At 40.9% G+C, this 14,500-nt stretch overlaps 1 protein-coding gene across 4 annotated transcripts in view; it reads left to right on the plus strand.

Moving 5' to 3' along the window:
- Positions 1-14,500, plus strand: part of LOC120527669 (putative methyltransferase NSUN7) — a 252,158-nt gene that overhangs the window by 215,869 nt on the left and 21,789 nt on the right. For 3 of the 4 annotated variants that reach the window (XM_039751330.1, XM_039751332.1, XM_039751331.1), the window contains one exon: positions 7,759-10,330. The exons of the other annotated variant lie outside the window; for it this stretch is intronic. In XM_039751330.1, the coding sequence (XP_039607264.1) occupies positions 7,759-8,364 (606 nt within the window). In that variant the 3' untranslated portion in view covers positions 8,365-10,330. Of the gene's footprint in view, positions 1-7,758; positions 10,331-14,500 lie in introns of those variants that run through there. 4 annotated transcript variants of the gene reach the window in all.

The following is a 14,500-nucleotide window of genomic DNA, read 5'->3' on the forward strand; positions in this document are numbered from 1 at the left end:
TCTTTATCCACTTTTAGGACTTGAGTGAAAATCTGATGATGTTTTAGGTCATATTTAAGCAGAAATATAGAAAATTCTAAAGGGTTCACAAACTTTCAAGCACCACTGTATATAATGCAAAGTTCACTCATTCATCAACATAAACACTATTTTTCATTTAGTTAAACTGAAATTTGGCAGAATGGTACATCTAGGGCAGTAGGTAACTGCAAAAAAAGAACATATTGATATATCAATATTTAGGGGTTAAACCCCCAATAGAAAAACTAAATACACCAAAATCTCATAAATGCATTGAGGGATTTAATTTAAATTTGGTGACATTATCCATCCATCCATTTTCTAACCCGCTGAATCCGAATAGGGTCACGGGGGTCTGCTGGAGCCAATCCCAGCCAACACAGGGCACAAGGCAGGAACCAATCCTGGGCAGGGCGCCAACCCACCGCAGGACACACACAAACACACCCACACACCAAGCACACACTAGGGCCAATTTAGAAACACCAATCCACCTAACCTGCATGTCTTTGGAGTGTGGGAGGAAACCGGAGTGCCCGGAGGAAACCCACGCAGACACGGGGAGAAGTTGGAGAACATGCAAACTCCACGCAGGGAGGACCCGGGAAGCGAACCCGGGTCTCCGAACTGCGAGGCAGCAGCGCTACCACTGCGCCACCGTGCCGCCCTTGGTGACATTATAGAAAAAAGAAAATTAGCCAACTGTTGTTTTTTTATTTGTCTGTATTTTTAATTATAATTCTGTGCTATTGTCAAAGCCATCCATGTGTGCTTTTTTGGTCTGAGCACTGGGGCTGTAATCATGCAGAGGAACAGGGTAGCAAACAGAGGCCGCTACCAGAAGCAAGGTGGAGACACCAAGGTTTGGCAAAACTCAAAGATGTGCTGAACAAGTTGTGTACTTTTCTACAGCAGCCTCTAATCTGTTGGCTTCTTCTTTCTGTTGTGATGCAGTATAAAATACATATAAACTCGAGGAGGGGCTGTCACATTTCACGTGTTGATTGTGCTTACATACATGTACTTCAAAGAATAGGGTGAGGGAAATACATGCAATATTGTGGAGAACAGGGGAGTCCCCTTGACTGCGATGTGCCGCTACACTCTGGTTCACAAAGCAGAAACAGTGAAGTGGCGGTACAGCATGCCAGCCCACTTCAAGCTCTGAGTTAAATACAAAACATGGCTCAGTAAGTTTATACGCCTGTGCAGCTCACTTAAGGAGTTCTCCATGGATAGAACGTACAGGAGGTGGACATTGTACATACTTCACCACAATATTCCTTTCACCTGTTCTTTCTGTTCTATTTTAAACATTCAATTCATTGAATATGTTGTATAAATGTACAGCCTGCAAACGTCAATGCTGTAATAGTAACTTAAATTATATCACAATTCAGTGTCTATTGTTGTTGATGTAAACCCTTCAAAATTTTGGTAACAATACAAAATTACTGATGCCTTACATTCAGATTCAAGTTAATAATCTGATACAAATTACCAGTTTTTCAGCATCTGCTACAAGGTGAAATTATATTTATACCTAAAATTCCCATAATTCCTAATTACCCATTTGAGTTAAAAATCATTCAGTTTTCTATAAAACTGTGTTTTTACACTGACCATCACCAAAAACAAAGGTCAGTCACTTGAAAAAGCAGGAGCTAAGGCACATATGTATTATTCTTGGGCAATTGCATGTAGCATATTTAAGAGTAAGGAGCACGAATGAACTAATAATATTAGCCCTTGGTAAAAAAAAACAAATTAATAAATAACATATACAGAAAGGTACTCAGTTAATTACTTAATACCTTTGATTCGTCCAATTAACTGGCCATCCAAGGCACAGTGTCTCAGGAAATCCACGTCGAGGCATAGTTGTAGCACTGCAGCTTTGCGGTAAGAAGATTGTGGGTTCGCTTCTCGGGTCCTCCCTGCATGGACAGCACTTTGAGTAGTTAGAAAAGCGCTATATAAATGTAAAGAATTGTTATTATTATTATTAATTCTGAAGGGAAGAAAAATGACCATCTAATGAAATGAGATCAACTATAGTGACAGTGAAACTGGTGGGGATTTGAAGGCCACTGACTTTAAGCATTATTAATGTATTTTAAAATTTCAAAATTACTTTCACAAGAAAACTAAACATTGAAAAAACATAAAACTTCCCTGGACAGACATAACATTGTTTGTGACAATTCAAAGTGGTTATTCTCACTACTGGCAAATATGAATAAAATAGCATTAAAACCTGGCCAGTCATTTTTGAGTAGGCCATTATGCAGGATAATCCAATAGTAAAGCCTTTATTGATTGTCTCCTCAGCATCAGTCACTTGACGGCTTTTGTTCTCCTCAGCTGGGATCCAAGATTGAATTATTGCTTTGCTTGTGCAGTCTGACCATTTTTAATCACTCCTATACACGATGACTAATGAAAAAGACAGTGATGTGCATGTCAGTTATTTTATTTAAACACTTTTATTTTAAGGCATTTTGTCTCAAACTACAAGCTTCTTTCATGGCTAGTTCAGTACAAGGCCATAGAATGAACTTCAATTTTAAATATAAATATGGCTTGTGAACTTGATAGACAAGAAATGCGTCTGTCTTACTAATCTATAGCTTCTGCTGTTTGCTGTGAGGAATTATAAATAATCAGAAAAAAGTAAAGTTCACAACAAGAAATTACTTCCCCATTGTCAGTGTTTAAAACCAAGAATATAAGCACCTCTGTATTATTCAGACTCTGCATCCACGGCAGACACTTATGCTTCTGGTCTGTTGAAAAACTGAAGCAGGGCTTCCCAGTCCGAACCCAGGCTCAAGTCCCTACTGCCCATTGCCTCTGTTGGGCTCCCAATCTGAGCCTCACCATCTCTCGCTGTCTTCCTGGTCTTATGAAGGGACTTGCTCCATCCAGCACTGCCTCAGCCCAGCTCCAAACAGCTCAGCCAGAGTGATTTCCTTCATCACGCCCTGAGTGTTGGCCACACTCTCCCCTGGGGGCTCTCCGCACGGCTGCCTGTTTCCTCTACTGCTCACCCGCACTGGCACTCTCCCATCTTCCTGCTTGTTTCTCTGTCTTCCCTCTTTTAACCTCCTTTCATTTTTCTTTGTGATTCTCCTCTCAATCCTTGTGTTGGCTCCCCCTTATATGCCTAAGTGAGCATCGCATCTCAATCTCGCACCGCAAGAAGCCGATGAAGCAATTGAGAGAGACCACCCCCTCACGTGCAGGTGCGTCTCGTTTCAATTACCTCATTGACCTCCCGCATCTGTGCGAGCACACAAACCCACGGAAATCAAGCTGGCCATTCAAATATTTATTTAATGAAAAAACAGGCCACAAATTCCCTAGCCATGGATCCGCTATTCCATATAAATAGAGAGGGAAAACTGGAGCCACCCAAAAGAAACTTAATTAAAGTAACTTTTTAACTCATTTATGTATATCAAAAATGAACAGAAAGGTCAATATACAAAAAGTAAAGTTGTGGGAAAGAGAATCATAAAAATGACACAACAAAATACAAAATGATGCAAAACTAGCAAATAACAATTACCAGAACAACTATCCAAAATTCCTCTTCTTCTTCTTCTTTTGACTGCTCCCATTAGGGGTTGCCTCAGTGGATCACCTTCTTCCATATCTTTCTGTCCTCTGCATCTTGTTCTGTTACACCAGTGGTTCTCAGCCTGTGGGGCGGGGCCTGCCTAGGGGGGCGTGAAGTAACAAAAAGATGTGAAAAAAAGAAAATAAGAGTCAAAAATATGAAAAAAACATCTGTTGAAACCAAAACAAATTAACTTAAACTACATTCTGATACTAGAACAATAAATATAGAGTTAGATAAATGTCGATAAAAGTTAAGTAGGTATAATAAAATATGCATCTACATTTCAAAAAAATGTTAGGGGGGGGAGCGATTAAAACTGTTATGAAAACTCGGGTCGCAAATACTTAAAGGTTGAGAAACGCTGTGTTACACCCATCCCCTGCATGTCCTCTCTCACCACATCCATAAACCGTCGCTTAGGCCTTCCTCTTTTTCTCTTGCCTGGTAGCTCTATCCTTAGCATCCTTCTCCCAATATACCCAGCATCTCTCCTCTGCACATGTCTAAACCAACGCAATCTCGCCTCTCTGACTTTGTATCCCAACCGTCCAACTTGAGCTGACCCTCTAATGTATTCATTTCTAATCCTATCCATCCTCGTCACACTCAATGCAAATCTTAGCATATTTAACTCTGCTACCTCCAGCTCTGTTTTCCTTTCTGGTCAGTGCCACTGTCTCCAACCCATATAACATAGCTGGTTTTACTACTGTCCTGTAGACCTTCCCTTTCACTCTTGCTGATACCCGTCTGGCACAAATCACTCCTGACACTCTTCTCCACCCATTCCACCCTGCCTGCACTCTCTTTTTCACTTCTGCTCATAGCTTATAATCAAGTATCGTTTCTCTGGGCACTTTCCAGCTCTGTTATCTCCTACTTTCCCTCCTAATATGGAGGCCAAAACAGCATGCTGTATTCCAGTTGTGTGTCATAACAGTCGCCTCCCTTGGCTTAGGCTCAGCACAGCCAGTGGCGGCCTTAGGCATGTGCAAACTGTGCACCTGCACAGGGCCGCCAAATCCCAGAGGCCGCCACTCCAATATATATTGAATATAAAACAGAAAGAGAAAATAACAACACAGCTAAAATGAAGCGGCAAATTTCGGCAAAAGTTAAACGCTTGTGTCATGAGCACGAGGTGGCTATGCAGTGTCCACAACAGACGTGGCCATCCGCCATACATAAGATACCATATTGACATTGGCGTGTGTTATACTACATTTTTCTTTATGTCACTATATCTGGACAATACTGTTATGAGTTTTATTCACATGTGCATGTTAACTGTGGCACACAGGGGCTCAGCAGTTAGAATTGCTAGCCAAGCATTGGATTAGATAGCCAAAGACAACTGGAGGCTTGTATAGTCAGCTTAAACACAGGTTAGGGTATTTCTGTCCTCTATCAGCACAAATCTTCTTTCCTTATTGGGAGAATGAGAAACAGCATGTAAGCACTATGATATTTCTGTATTTTTGGGGGGAGGAATTCAGCCCTTGTTTGGAGACAGAAAGGACCAGCAAGTTGAAGAAGAACCATTTAAAAGGTCTGGACAGTGGCCAGACCCTTCGAGGCTGCATCGACACAAAGAGTTGTCGAAAAACCTCCCAGCGTAGGGACGGAGAAAATGGCTGACTGTGTTGATCCAGATTTCCCACCTGGATAAAAGTCTGTCCATATGCCTCCCCGTCTGTAACGCGTAAAGCGTCAGTAAATGTAAGCTAAAAGATATTTTGTCTCATGTGATTCTTGTACCGCCGTAATCACTATGGGGGGGATATCGCCTTTTCTGGTATATCATGATATTGTTTAATTATTTAATATGCCACAATTTTAAAAGAACACATTTCCAAGAGAGCTAATGCCTCTGCAGGAAACAGCGGGCGAAGGGGCCACCGATTCTTTCTCTGCCCAGGGCGGCCATGAGCCTAGAGCTGCCCCTGGCACAGAATGCCATGTCACCAAATGTCACTTGGTGTTTCTGTACAGACTCCAGCAGAGGGTCTCCTAGAACTCCAACATCTGTCTCTTAAGGAATACACTGCACTTCCACATCCCTAGCTGTGTAATTATATTTCATGTTATGAATGTCCTATGCATATAACGTAACATTTATTTACATTTAACACAAATTGCCAGATATACATATGGCCATTGCAGAATTTTATTTTCTAGATAAGGTCAATGATATCTGCAATTCCATCAAGTGTATTGTGTTCTGTAACTTTAACTACTATGTTAATTATATTTTATTTACATCATTTATATAAATTAAAAAGAGCAGAAGCTCTGATTCCACTACAACTCAACAATTAACCTGACATATTTCAAAGATCTGTGCACTATTGCCTCTTTTGTTTACCCCCAGAAAAGTTAGTAAAAATCTTTGACTGTTTTTTCAACAACAAAAAATTTTATGTGTAACAGAAACACATAAATGCCAAAACGGCAACATAAATACATTATGAAAGGCATATCCAGTGTCCGCTGCCGTACTAATGCAGATTCAGCACACGTCCTTCATGTGATATGTTTTGAAACAGTCACAGTCAGTAATCTGCATTATTGATGTGCCCCTTCTGTTATTGTAGGCTAGCAGAGTGCATCCACATTACTCCGGATACTAACATTGACAGTTGCTGCATTGTGAACAGTGCTTAGAGGGCTAACGTCATTTTTTGTCCTTCTACTTGATCGCAATCATTTTGCCATATCATGGCGACACAATCGTGCAGTACCGTATACATCAGTTTCACTATCCGTGTCAATGTCAGATACTCCTCACAAATTGTCATCACTTATCACTTGATTCCACTAATTGTTCAGTTTCAGTTTGTTCTAAAACTGGCTTTACAGCTTTTTGTTTACATGTCTTTGTGCTTTGGTTGAAGGCTCCTCCTCACTCGTGAACTGTTATCATTTTACTTTAGAGTGGCAAAACACATACAGATAATTTGGCCTTTTTGCAGCATAATGGTGTTTAATCCCCTAGATAGCAGCAGAATAAAGTCCTGTGAGTTAGTTGGGTTTAACATTGTAAAGCGGATCATTACGCATCACTCCAGGTTGACTTAGGAGGCTTAACTGTAATTACTCAGAATTCCAAGCCTGAGTCACACTTGGGATAAGTGCTGTGGAGGTTAATACCTTTTTGGTTCTGTCGGCACACTGCCGTTGTGTGGTGAAGTCATTTTCGAAACATTCTAGCCACAATGAAAGATTTAATATACTATATTATTTAAACAATGTGATAAAAAAAATAAAAATAAAATAAAAGATACAAAAAGTAGAAGGTCTAAATAAAAGATAAAGCACAAAAAAAGTAAACATGTACCTGCAGAATTCAAAATATACAAAAAAGTAATTGGTTCAAAGAGTAAGGACCAATCAGAAAACTGCAAATATTAAATATATAAAAAAGAAATCTAATCATTTCAATGTCACCATACAATGCCCACAAAGGTGCAGAGGGCATTCAAAACAAATTGAAAACTTAGTGGAGAAGTGAAACTCAGTAACTCCGCATCATACTAGCATGTAGTCCAACCAGTCTGCACAAGGTGCCCTTAGTCATACAAATATGCCCCCTCAAGTCACTCGTCAATCCTGTAGTGTCACTCGTCCCCATGACTTTCTGGCGTAGCAGCATTAATGACTGACACGACAGCGCATACAACATTCAGGCATTTAAATTAGGACAAAAAAACTAAGGCTATGCCTAGAGTTTAGTGCATATTGCATGTTCAGGTGATACCTCAATGTGTAATGCATTTGTGAAAGAGGTCAGTTTGTTTTGAATTGCTCTTTATATAAAGGAATACTTATTTACTTTATTAAAGTGGAGTCAATGCAAGGCGAAGTGAGTTGGGGATCATCTGGTGCCAAACAGAAGAGCATCCATCCCACTCACACATACAATCTTATCAACTCAGTTTAGAGTTGCGTAGAGTTGTGTTCGAGTTCAGCCCTGTGGTGGACTTTCCAGGTCTGTTTCCTTCCTTGCACCCAGTGCTGCCATGACCATGAACTGGATTAAGCAGGTTGCAGATGATTCTATATCATGTTATAACTTAAAAATAACTTTATCTTTTATATGTTTCCTTTTATAGGAAGATCTTACATTTACTGCTCCTAAACACATTTTAGCTCGGGCGATGGCAAAAGGAATTTTAGATGGTATCAGCCCTCCGAAATCACCAAAGAAAGACAGAAGAAAATCAAAGTCAACAGTACGGTTAAACTTCTCCAGCAGTGGGACCCAGGCCAAAATTGCAGAGTTTATAAACCAAGAATGTAAAGATGGGACAATCAGCAGAGTGAATAACAATACTAGTGGCAACAATTTTCATCGAGCACAATTAAACTCTAACATGGCCAGTTCCTCCCGGAGACTGCCAGGTCCATCTTTTACGAGTCCCCGGCGGAGCTTTAATAATGGCGCCAGCATTATTCAGCCTGTACCAGTGAGACCCAGAAAAGAAGACAAAATGAGAGTCCTGAAACCAGTCGAGCTGGTTTTCCCACCAGTTACACTGCCTTGTTGCAACTCCTTAGTAAATAAAAGGCAAACCACTCCTCGCCTCTCATATATTCATTGGAGGGGAACCAATGTGAATGTGAGGACCTCACTAGCAAGATCTTACTCAGTGCATGTGGCTAAATCCAAAGAGACTCTACGCCCCCCACTGGTATATCACCCACGCCCCTGGTGTTGAGAACAAAAAACGGATTCAACCTTTGGCTGATTTTCTGTTCCCTCTTCTCTCAGTTTGACTCACAGGATCCAGAGCCTAATGGGAGGACGCAAATACCAGGCGTAGATGGGGATGCTGGGACAACAATGTACCTCTTTGCAGAGCATGATTCACTTTGCTTGTCTGATTTGAAAGGAAATTTGAACAACTCATTCTAGCTTATTTTCTAATCTGATCTAAGAAGTGAACATGAACTCATTGTGATTGGGAGACTCTGTGGTCAGAGGCCTTGAAAGGGACAAGCCATCTGAAGTGCTACAACCTCATTTTTAGATGCTGAAAATAGAAGAAATGGGAGAACAATGAACAACAGCAATAAACTCCATTACAATGGGCTTGAAACATGAGCACAGCGTTTCTCCATCACGATGAGTCAAGGCTTTCATCAGCATTGCTTGGGCGCTTTGGGTCATGTCATCGTCGGTATCTGTGCCTGCCATCATATTGTGGCAGCTTTTCTAATCTCGTATTGGCCAAAGAAAGATCAACAATATCAGCAACATACTGTAAATCCCAGCCATCTGGCAACATTGCCCATGCATTACAGTTAGGGAATGGCGTGCGGACGTATGGGACTTGATCTTCTAGAAACGGTTTTACATCTTAGTTGAACAAGTGCAGTAATGCTGGTCTCTGGTTGTCTTGCACCCACTTGATATATAAAATATACGTATAAAGTGACAATTTCCCTGTCTGGCATACTCGGCCCACTATTAAATGGAAAGATCATGTCACATTTTGCAACTTTTCTGGCAATTTTCAGTTGTAACCCTCATTTTAATAGTCTTAGTGAGTCTGAGGCATTCTGTGATGTGATCCTGTGAAGTCAGCTGCCTAATGTTACATATTCAATGGTCAGCTTCAACCACAGCTTCCTCCGATAAAATCAAGCAAGTTTGATTTTTTTCTTTAGTCGTATGGGTAAGCTCTGTGTGGATGAGAGCCGACAACCAATGAATGCTCATCCGGAAGTACAATGCATGTAATGCAGTGATGAAGAATGAGGAATATGGGGGTTTTGGAATTCACAACCAAAATGATGCCTTGCATTTAGTGTACCACAGCAGAATGGAAAAGGAAAAAAGGGTTAAGACTGTGACTAAAGTCTCCATACCTGTTAATCCCTCGTACAACACCAGCACTGCTGTTGGCTGTCATAAAAAGAGTTGAGCACGACTGCACTGGAAGATCGTCATGTTGACACTAAATCACTAAATATAACATGTCCATTGAATTAGAGTCAAGTAATTGATATGGTTCAGTGACAAGATCAGCATCAGTCAGGAAGTCTAACATACCCACAACTAAAAGACACATAATGTGACATCGGTTTTAAGTCCTGGTGCAAAAAAAGTGTGCACAAGGGAAAAGAACCCAACAAAATTGGTAAAGGAGGCAGGAATGGAAAATGAAGTCATTCAGTTACTCCATAGACACACTGAAAAACCAAAGCATAGTTGAATTTGTAGGTCACAACGGTTATATTGCTTATAAACGTGCTCAAGATGTCAAGTAGTTCTAAGAGCAAACTCATTTGTTACAGAAGAGTGGAATGACCTTTGTTTTATACACCTGCCCATAAAAAGAAGATCTTCTCACCTACAGTACTGAAGACCTAACAGGATCAACCTCAAGAAAGTGAGTCGAGCTGAGAGCGGAGCACAGGAAGTGCCCTCACTGACCTGCAGGCATCGAACGCAGGTGGACGACTGACCCCCGACAAAGCCGGCGCTCCTCTGAGAGAAATGGAATGGAATAAATGAACCTTTAATTAAGTGAGCTAAATTCAATTTCACTTGGAAATTTATATTTGTATATTTTTATACATTTTAATTAAAAAGTACATTTAGTGAGTATAACAAGAAAATATTTTTTGTACTAATTCAAATTTATTGTATGTAGCTACAGAGATGAAAATACAATAAAACACTAAAGACTGCTTAACTGGATTACAGAGCTTCTTTTCTGATGAACACATCTTGTGATGCACATCATCTGTGATTGCCCCTGTAGTCATGGAGTGTTTTGGGTCTTTATATACAGTATAATACGCTATCATGGATATTCATTTGTCTGTCCAGGATTTTAAATCACCTGTAGCACGCAAACCGTTTGAACTGTTGACCTGAAATTTGGTACACATATACTGCATGACGTCTACTATCCGCTTTCGGGGTGATGATTGACCTTGAAGGTTATTCCTTTTTTTATTTTTATTTTATTTTATTGTAGAATCAATTCTTGGCAGCGGCCAGCAGGGAAGCCATGCGGCACATGCACACAAGCGTCGTTCTCATTCCCTACCACCTTCGCTGTCACTTCTCCTACCTCTTCATATCTTAAATCATTCTTGAGGCAGATTGAAGACTTAAGTGCCCGCTTAAGTGAAAAATTAAGGAAAATGTACTAAGTAATTGCAACACAAACACTGACTTAATCAGTTTTAACGTGAAAAGATATCGACGGAAGAAGCGGGCTGCTAGGGTGGAGTAAAGAAGAGCTGCTCAGGAAGCAGCAAGCGCATCAACCTCTGAGCAAACGAATGCTAAACGTACAGAGAAAGAGAATGAAAACTAGGAATGCTCAAGTCAAGTGCAGTGCGCCGTTACTGGTAATCTAATAATCCAGGTGACCCACCTGGGGCTGATGAGGCACCAAGTAGAACTTGTTGCCCATGGATCCCCTTTCTTGATCTATAGCCATGTTGAGGGTTTCCCTCAAGCCTCTATGATATTCCTGATGGTTTCCATGCTATGCTGTCCCATGATGACAAGAGGACTAGGGGCCCTGTGGAGAGATCATCCATGATACTCTATAACCCACTTATGTTAAGAGACCCTACATACTACCACTGACCCTCAACTACTAGTTCCTCTAATCCAGCCCTCTTCCTCCCATACATCTCTTCCACCCAGTCTTCCCAGGGAATCATCGGTTCCATCAGAACCACCTGCCTTGCTGAGTGCTAAATGCAATTGAGTCTGGGAACTGGAATTGGTTCCACCAGTCAAAAGGATAAACTGTTACAAAAATTGTGAAATTTAGTGTTCGAAAGATCCATGTTTTGGGATGTCAATAGTAACATCAGGATGAAGTCACTCTCAGTCAGCACAGTAATATGAATGCAGAGAAGTTTACAAAGAAGACTAGACATTTTGGATGTGTTCTCTGAGCCAGTCATCTGTATAAGAGACTTTTATGTCAGACAGCAAAGCAACCTATCAAATTGTCAAGTAGGTAATGATAATGTGGGCCGAGAGAGTGACAGAAGCAAGGGAGTAGATCTTAAACAAGTCCCAGAAAATGCTTCTAGTTTTAGAAAGTGGTAGCTGTGCGGAAGAATGTGCTGGAAAAGACAGAGAGAAGCCAGCACATAAGTACATTTTGATGTGAACTAGTCATTCATCCCAGCAAAGCTTGGCAAACCCATCGTGATCTGAAGGTCTACCACCTGTCACCCATCATGGGAATTTATTCCACACATACATTCTCTGCATGAAGAAATACATTTGTGTGAAATGTAGCCTTTTCCATCTTCCACCAATGTTCATGTGTTCTTGATGAGTGTACATGGCTACCACCCTCCATACTACTCCCATTCAGAATTTTCAACACTTCATTCATGTCCCCTCTTTAACTCTGTTCTTTTAAACTGAAAAGGTTCATCCCCTATGATTTCTCCTCATAGCTCATACCTCACACTTCTAGAATGAGTCCATTCACAAGGCAGGCTTGTAGCTTGGATCTCTCCATCTCTGAATTAGCCTGGTAACTCCCTCTGGACCTTCTCTACGTTGCTGCATCTTTTTTGTACTCCAGACAAGGCCTCACCAGTAGCTCAAAATCTTCTTCGTCCATTGTGCTCTGTAACCCAACACATGCTAATATCCTTCTTAATCGCTTCTGTATGCTCTCGGAAGGCAGTTGGCAACATGCTACTGCTAGTGTCATTCACATCAAGTGTCATCTGCAGACGTAGCCCACTTGTTAGTATCTTTCTTTTGCAGATCATTTAGGTTAATTAGGACAAGGCCAGGGCTGCTCAGCTTTGGTCCCAGGGTGCCGCATCATTTCAGCCAATTCCTAAGCCAGAGAATGGCTTGTGCCCTTCGTTGAACTCCAATTTAATTAGCAGCTTCTTCTTCTTCATTAGCTTTTCAGACTTGCTAGGTGGATTAAAAATATCCCCACAGAGTATGTTTTGCATTCAGTTTCTCATAAAAATGTTTGCCAAATGAGCAAAGTTAAGGACAGCTTGTTGGCATAACTTTATTGTAGCCAATTGTTTGGAGCCAATAAATCACAGTGTTATATCATAAACAAGATGTACATTGCAAATAATCTTCTTTTAAAAACATTTAGGTAAAGATGTATGGAATGATATTAAATAAGCAGGCTAGAAGGCAAATTTATTTCTGTGAAGAAAAAGACAATGACGGTAATAATGGGTCTGTAAATCTGTTGAGTTGTGCAGTCACACAGAGTAACAATGCAGGGCCACAAAGAGTCTAATTAAGCAGGGAGTTCCATTCAAAGCCAAAGGTAGCCTCAAATTAAATGATTCCTATCAATCAAAGGTGGCAGCCAGTATGGCTCTGTAGGACCCGGACAGACCCAGGAAAAGTAGAAGCCTCTAAATGGAAAGTTAATTAAGTGTGGAGACTCCAGAATTAGAATAATTAAGATGGCGATACAACCTAATGAGAGCTATGGAGTCAAAATGATGAGAGACAAGATAGCTCAGCAGTGTTATTGAGAGCATTTAAGAGAATCCAGAATTCTGCAAGTTGCTTTTACATTCTGTGATGCCGCCCTTCCATTTTTATTGTTTCCGTTACAGAGCTTTCAGGAGCCGGAGATCATCATTACGGGTCACATTAGAACGATGTTGACGAGATCAGGCCACTCAGCTCGACAAGCTTGCCAATCCTATTTACATAATTCTCCAAAGTGATATCAAGCTCAGCTTTGATGGTCTTCAAAGTCCTACTGTCTGTGACATCTGAGCTTTCTGCCAGTGTGATAATGCCATGTACCCGCAGTATGTATATGTGTGTGTGATAAATCATAAGGTGGTACTTGACTCCAATCTGCACTCTATTCTTGTAGTTCAAGACCAAGGAGATCAGGGTGGGATATTGAAACACAGACAAAAAGATTGTACAAAAACAATGGTGCAGATTTTTGACAAATAGTGCAAGTGAAAGCAATTCAGTGTCATGCAGTTCACACAAAAATGTAAAAGAACCAAAATCTAACACAGTTAGAGTGCACTCTCCACTATCCAAAACACTGCTATATAGACACACAGGCAGTCCACCTGTAGAGGTTCTGAAGGAGATTACCTTTAAGCAAAAATGATGCAAATATTTTCAAAAAATGCATATATAAGAATGAAGCACCATCAAAACAATCCCAAACCACCTCCACTAAAATGATCACTTGGTGGGTATTATAAATATCTACAGAAAAACACAGCATACACCCAATGCTCCTTACAACTCTTACAAATGCTCATTAGTTAGAACTCCATCCTCACCCCTTTAGTCTGTTGGACACAAGCCCCCTTTATAACAAGTTGTGGATTTTACTGCCAATGCCCAACTACGTTTGTTCCCCTGACCAGTAGCAGCAGATGCCATTATGCCAACTTGGCACTCATGCAGAATGCCTGTGCAAGCCCTCTTTCAGCTCAGCTTGCTTCCTCATATATGTATTCACTTGTGCACAAGCATCCCAACACATTCGAAAAACACTTTCTGTGACCCCTTTCATTTAAATTATGTCGACATACTAACAAAGACCCTCCACTTCTTTCTCTGATAGCGCCGGTGACTGCTGAGATGCTGGTACTTGAACCCGGGCAACATGTGAAGCTACTTATATCTTTGCTTACTTCTCATGTGCCATGAACCTTCCCACACCAGCGACATTCGCTCGCAAGATCCAAGGTAAGTGTTTAGAGTATTTAGAGACGGTCATAATGTGAACTACCAATTCAGTGAAGTGGCCTGTCACGGTGTGCACTGTGATTTTGTCAGTGTGTGTGTGTGAACAGGCAGTGCAGGGCACAAGCAGACGTACAGAGAACAGCACA

Source organism: Polypterus senegalus, chromosome 4, assembly GCF_016835505.1.
Source record: "Polypterus senegalus isolate Bchr_013 chromosome 4, ASM1683550v1, whole genome shotgun sequence".
NCBI lineage: Eukaryota > Metazoa > Chordata > Cladistia > Polypteriformes > Polypteridae > Polypterus > Polypterus senegalus.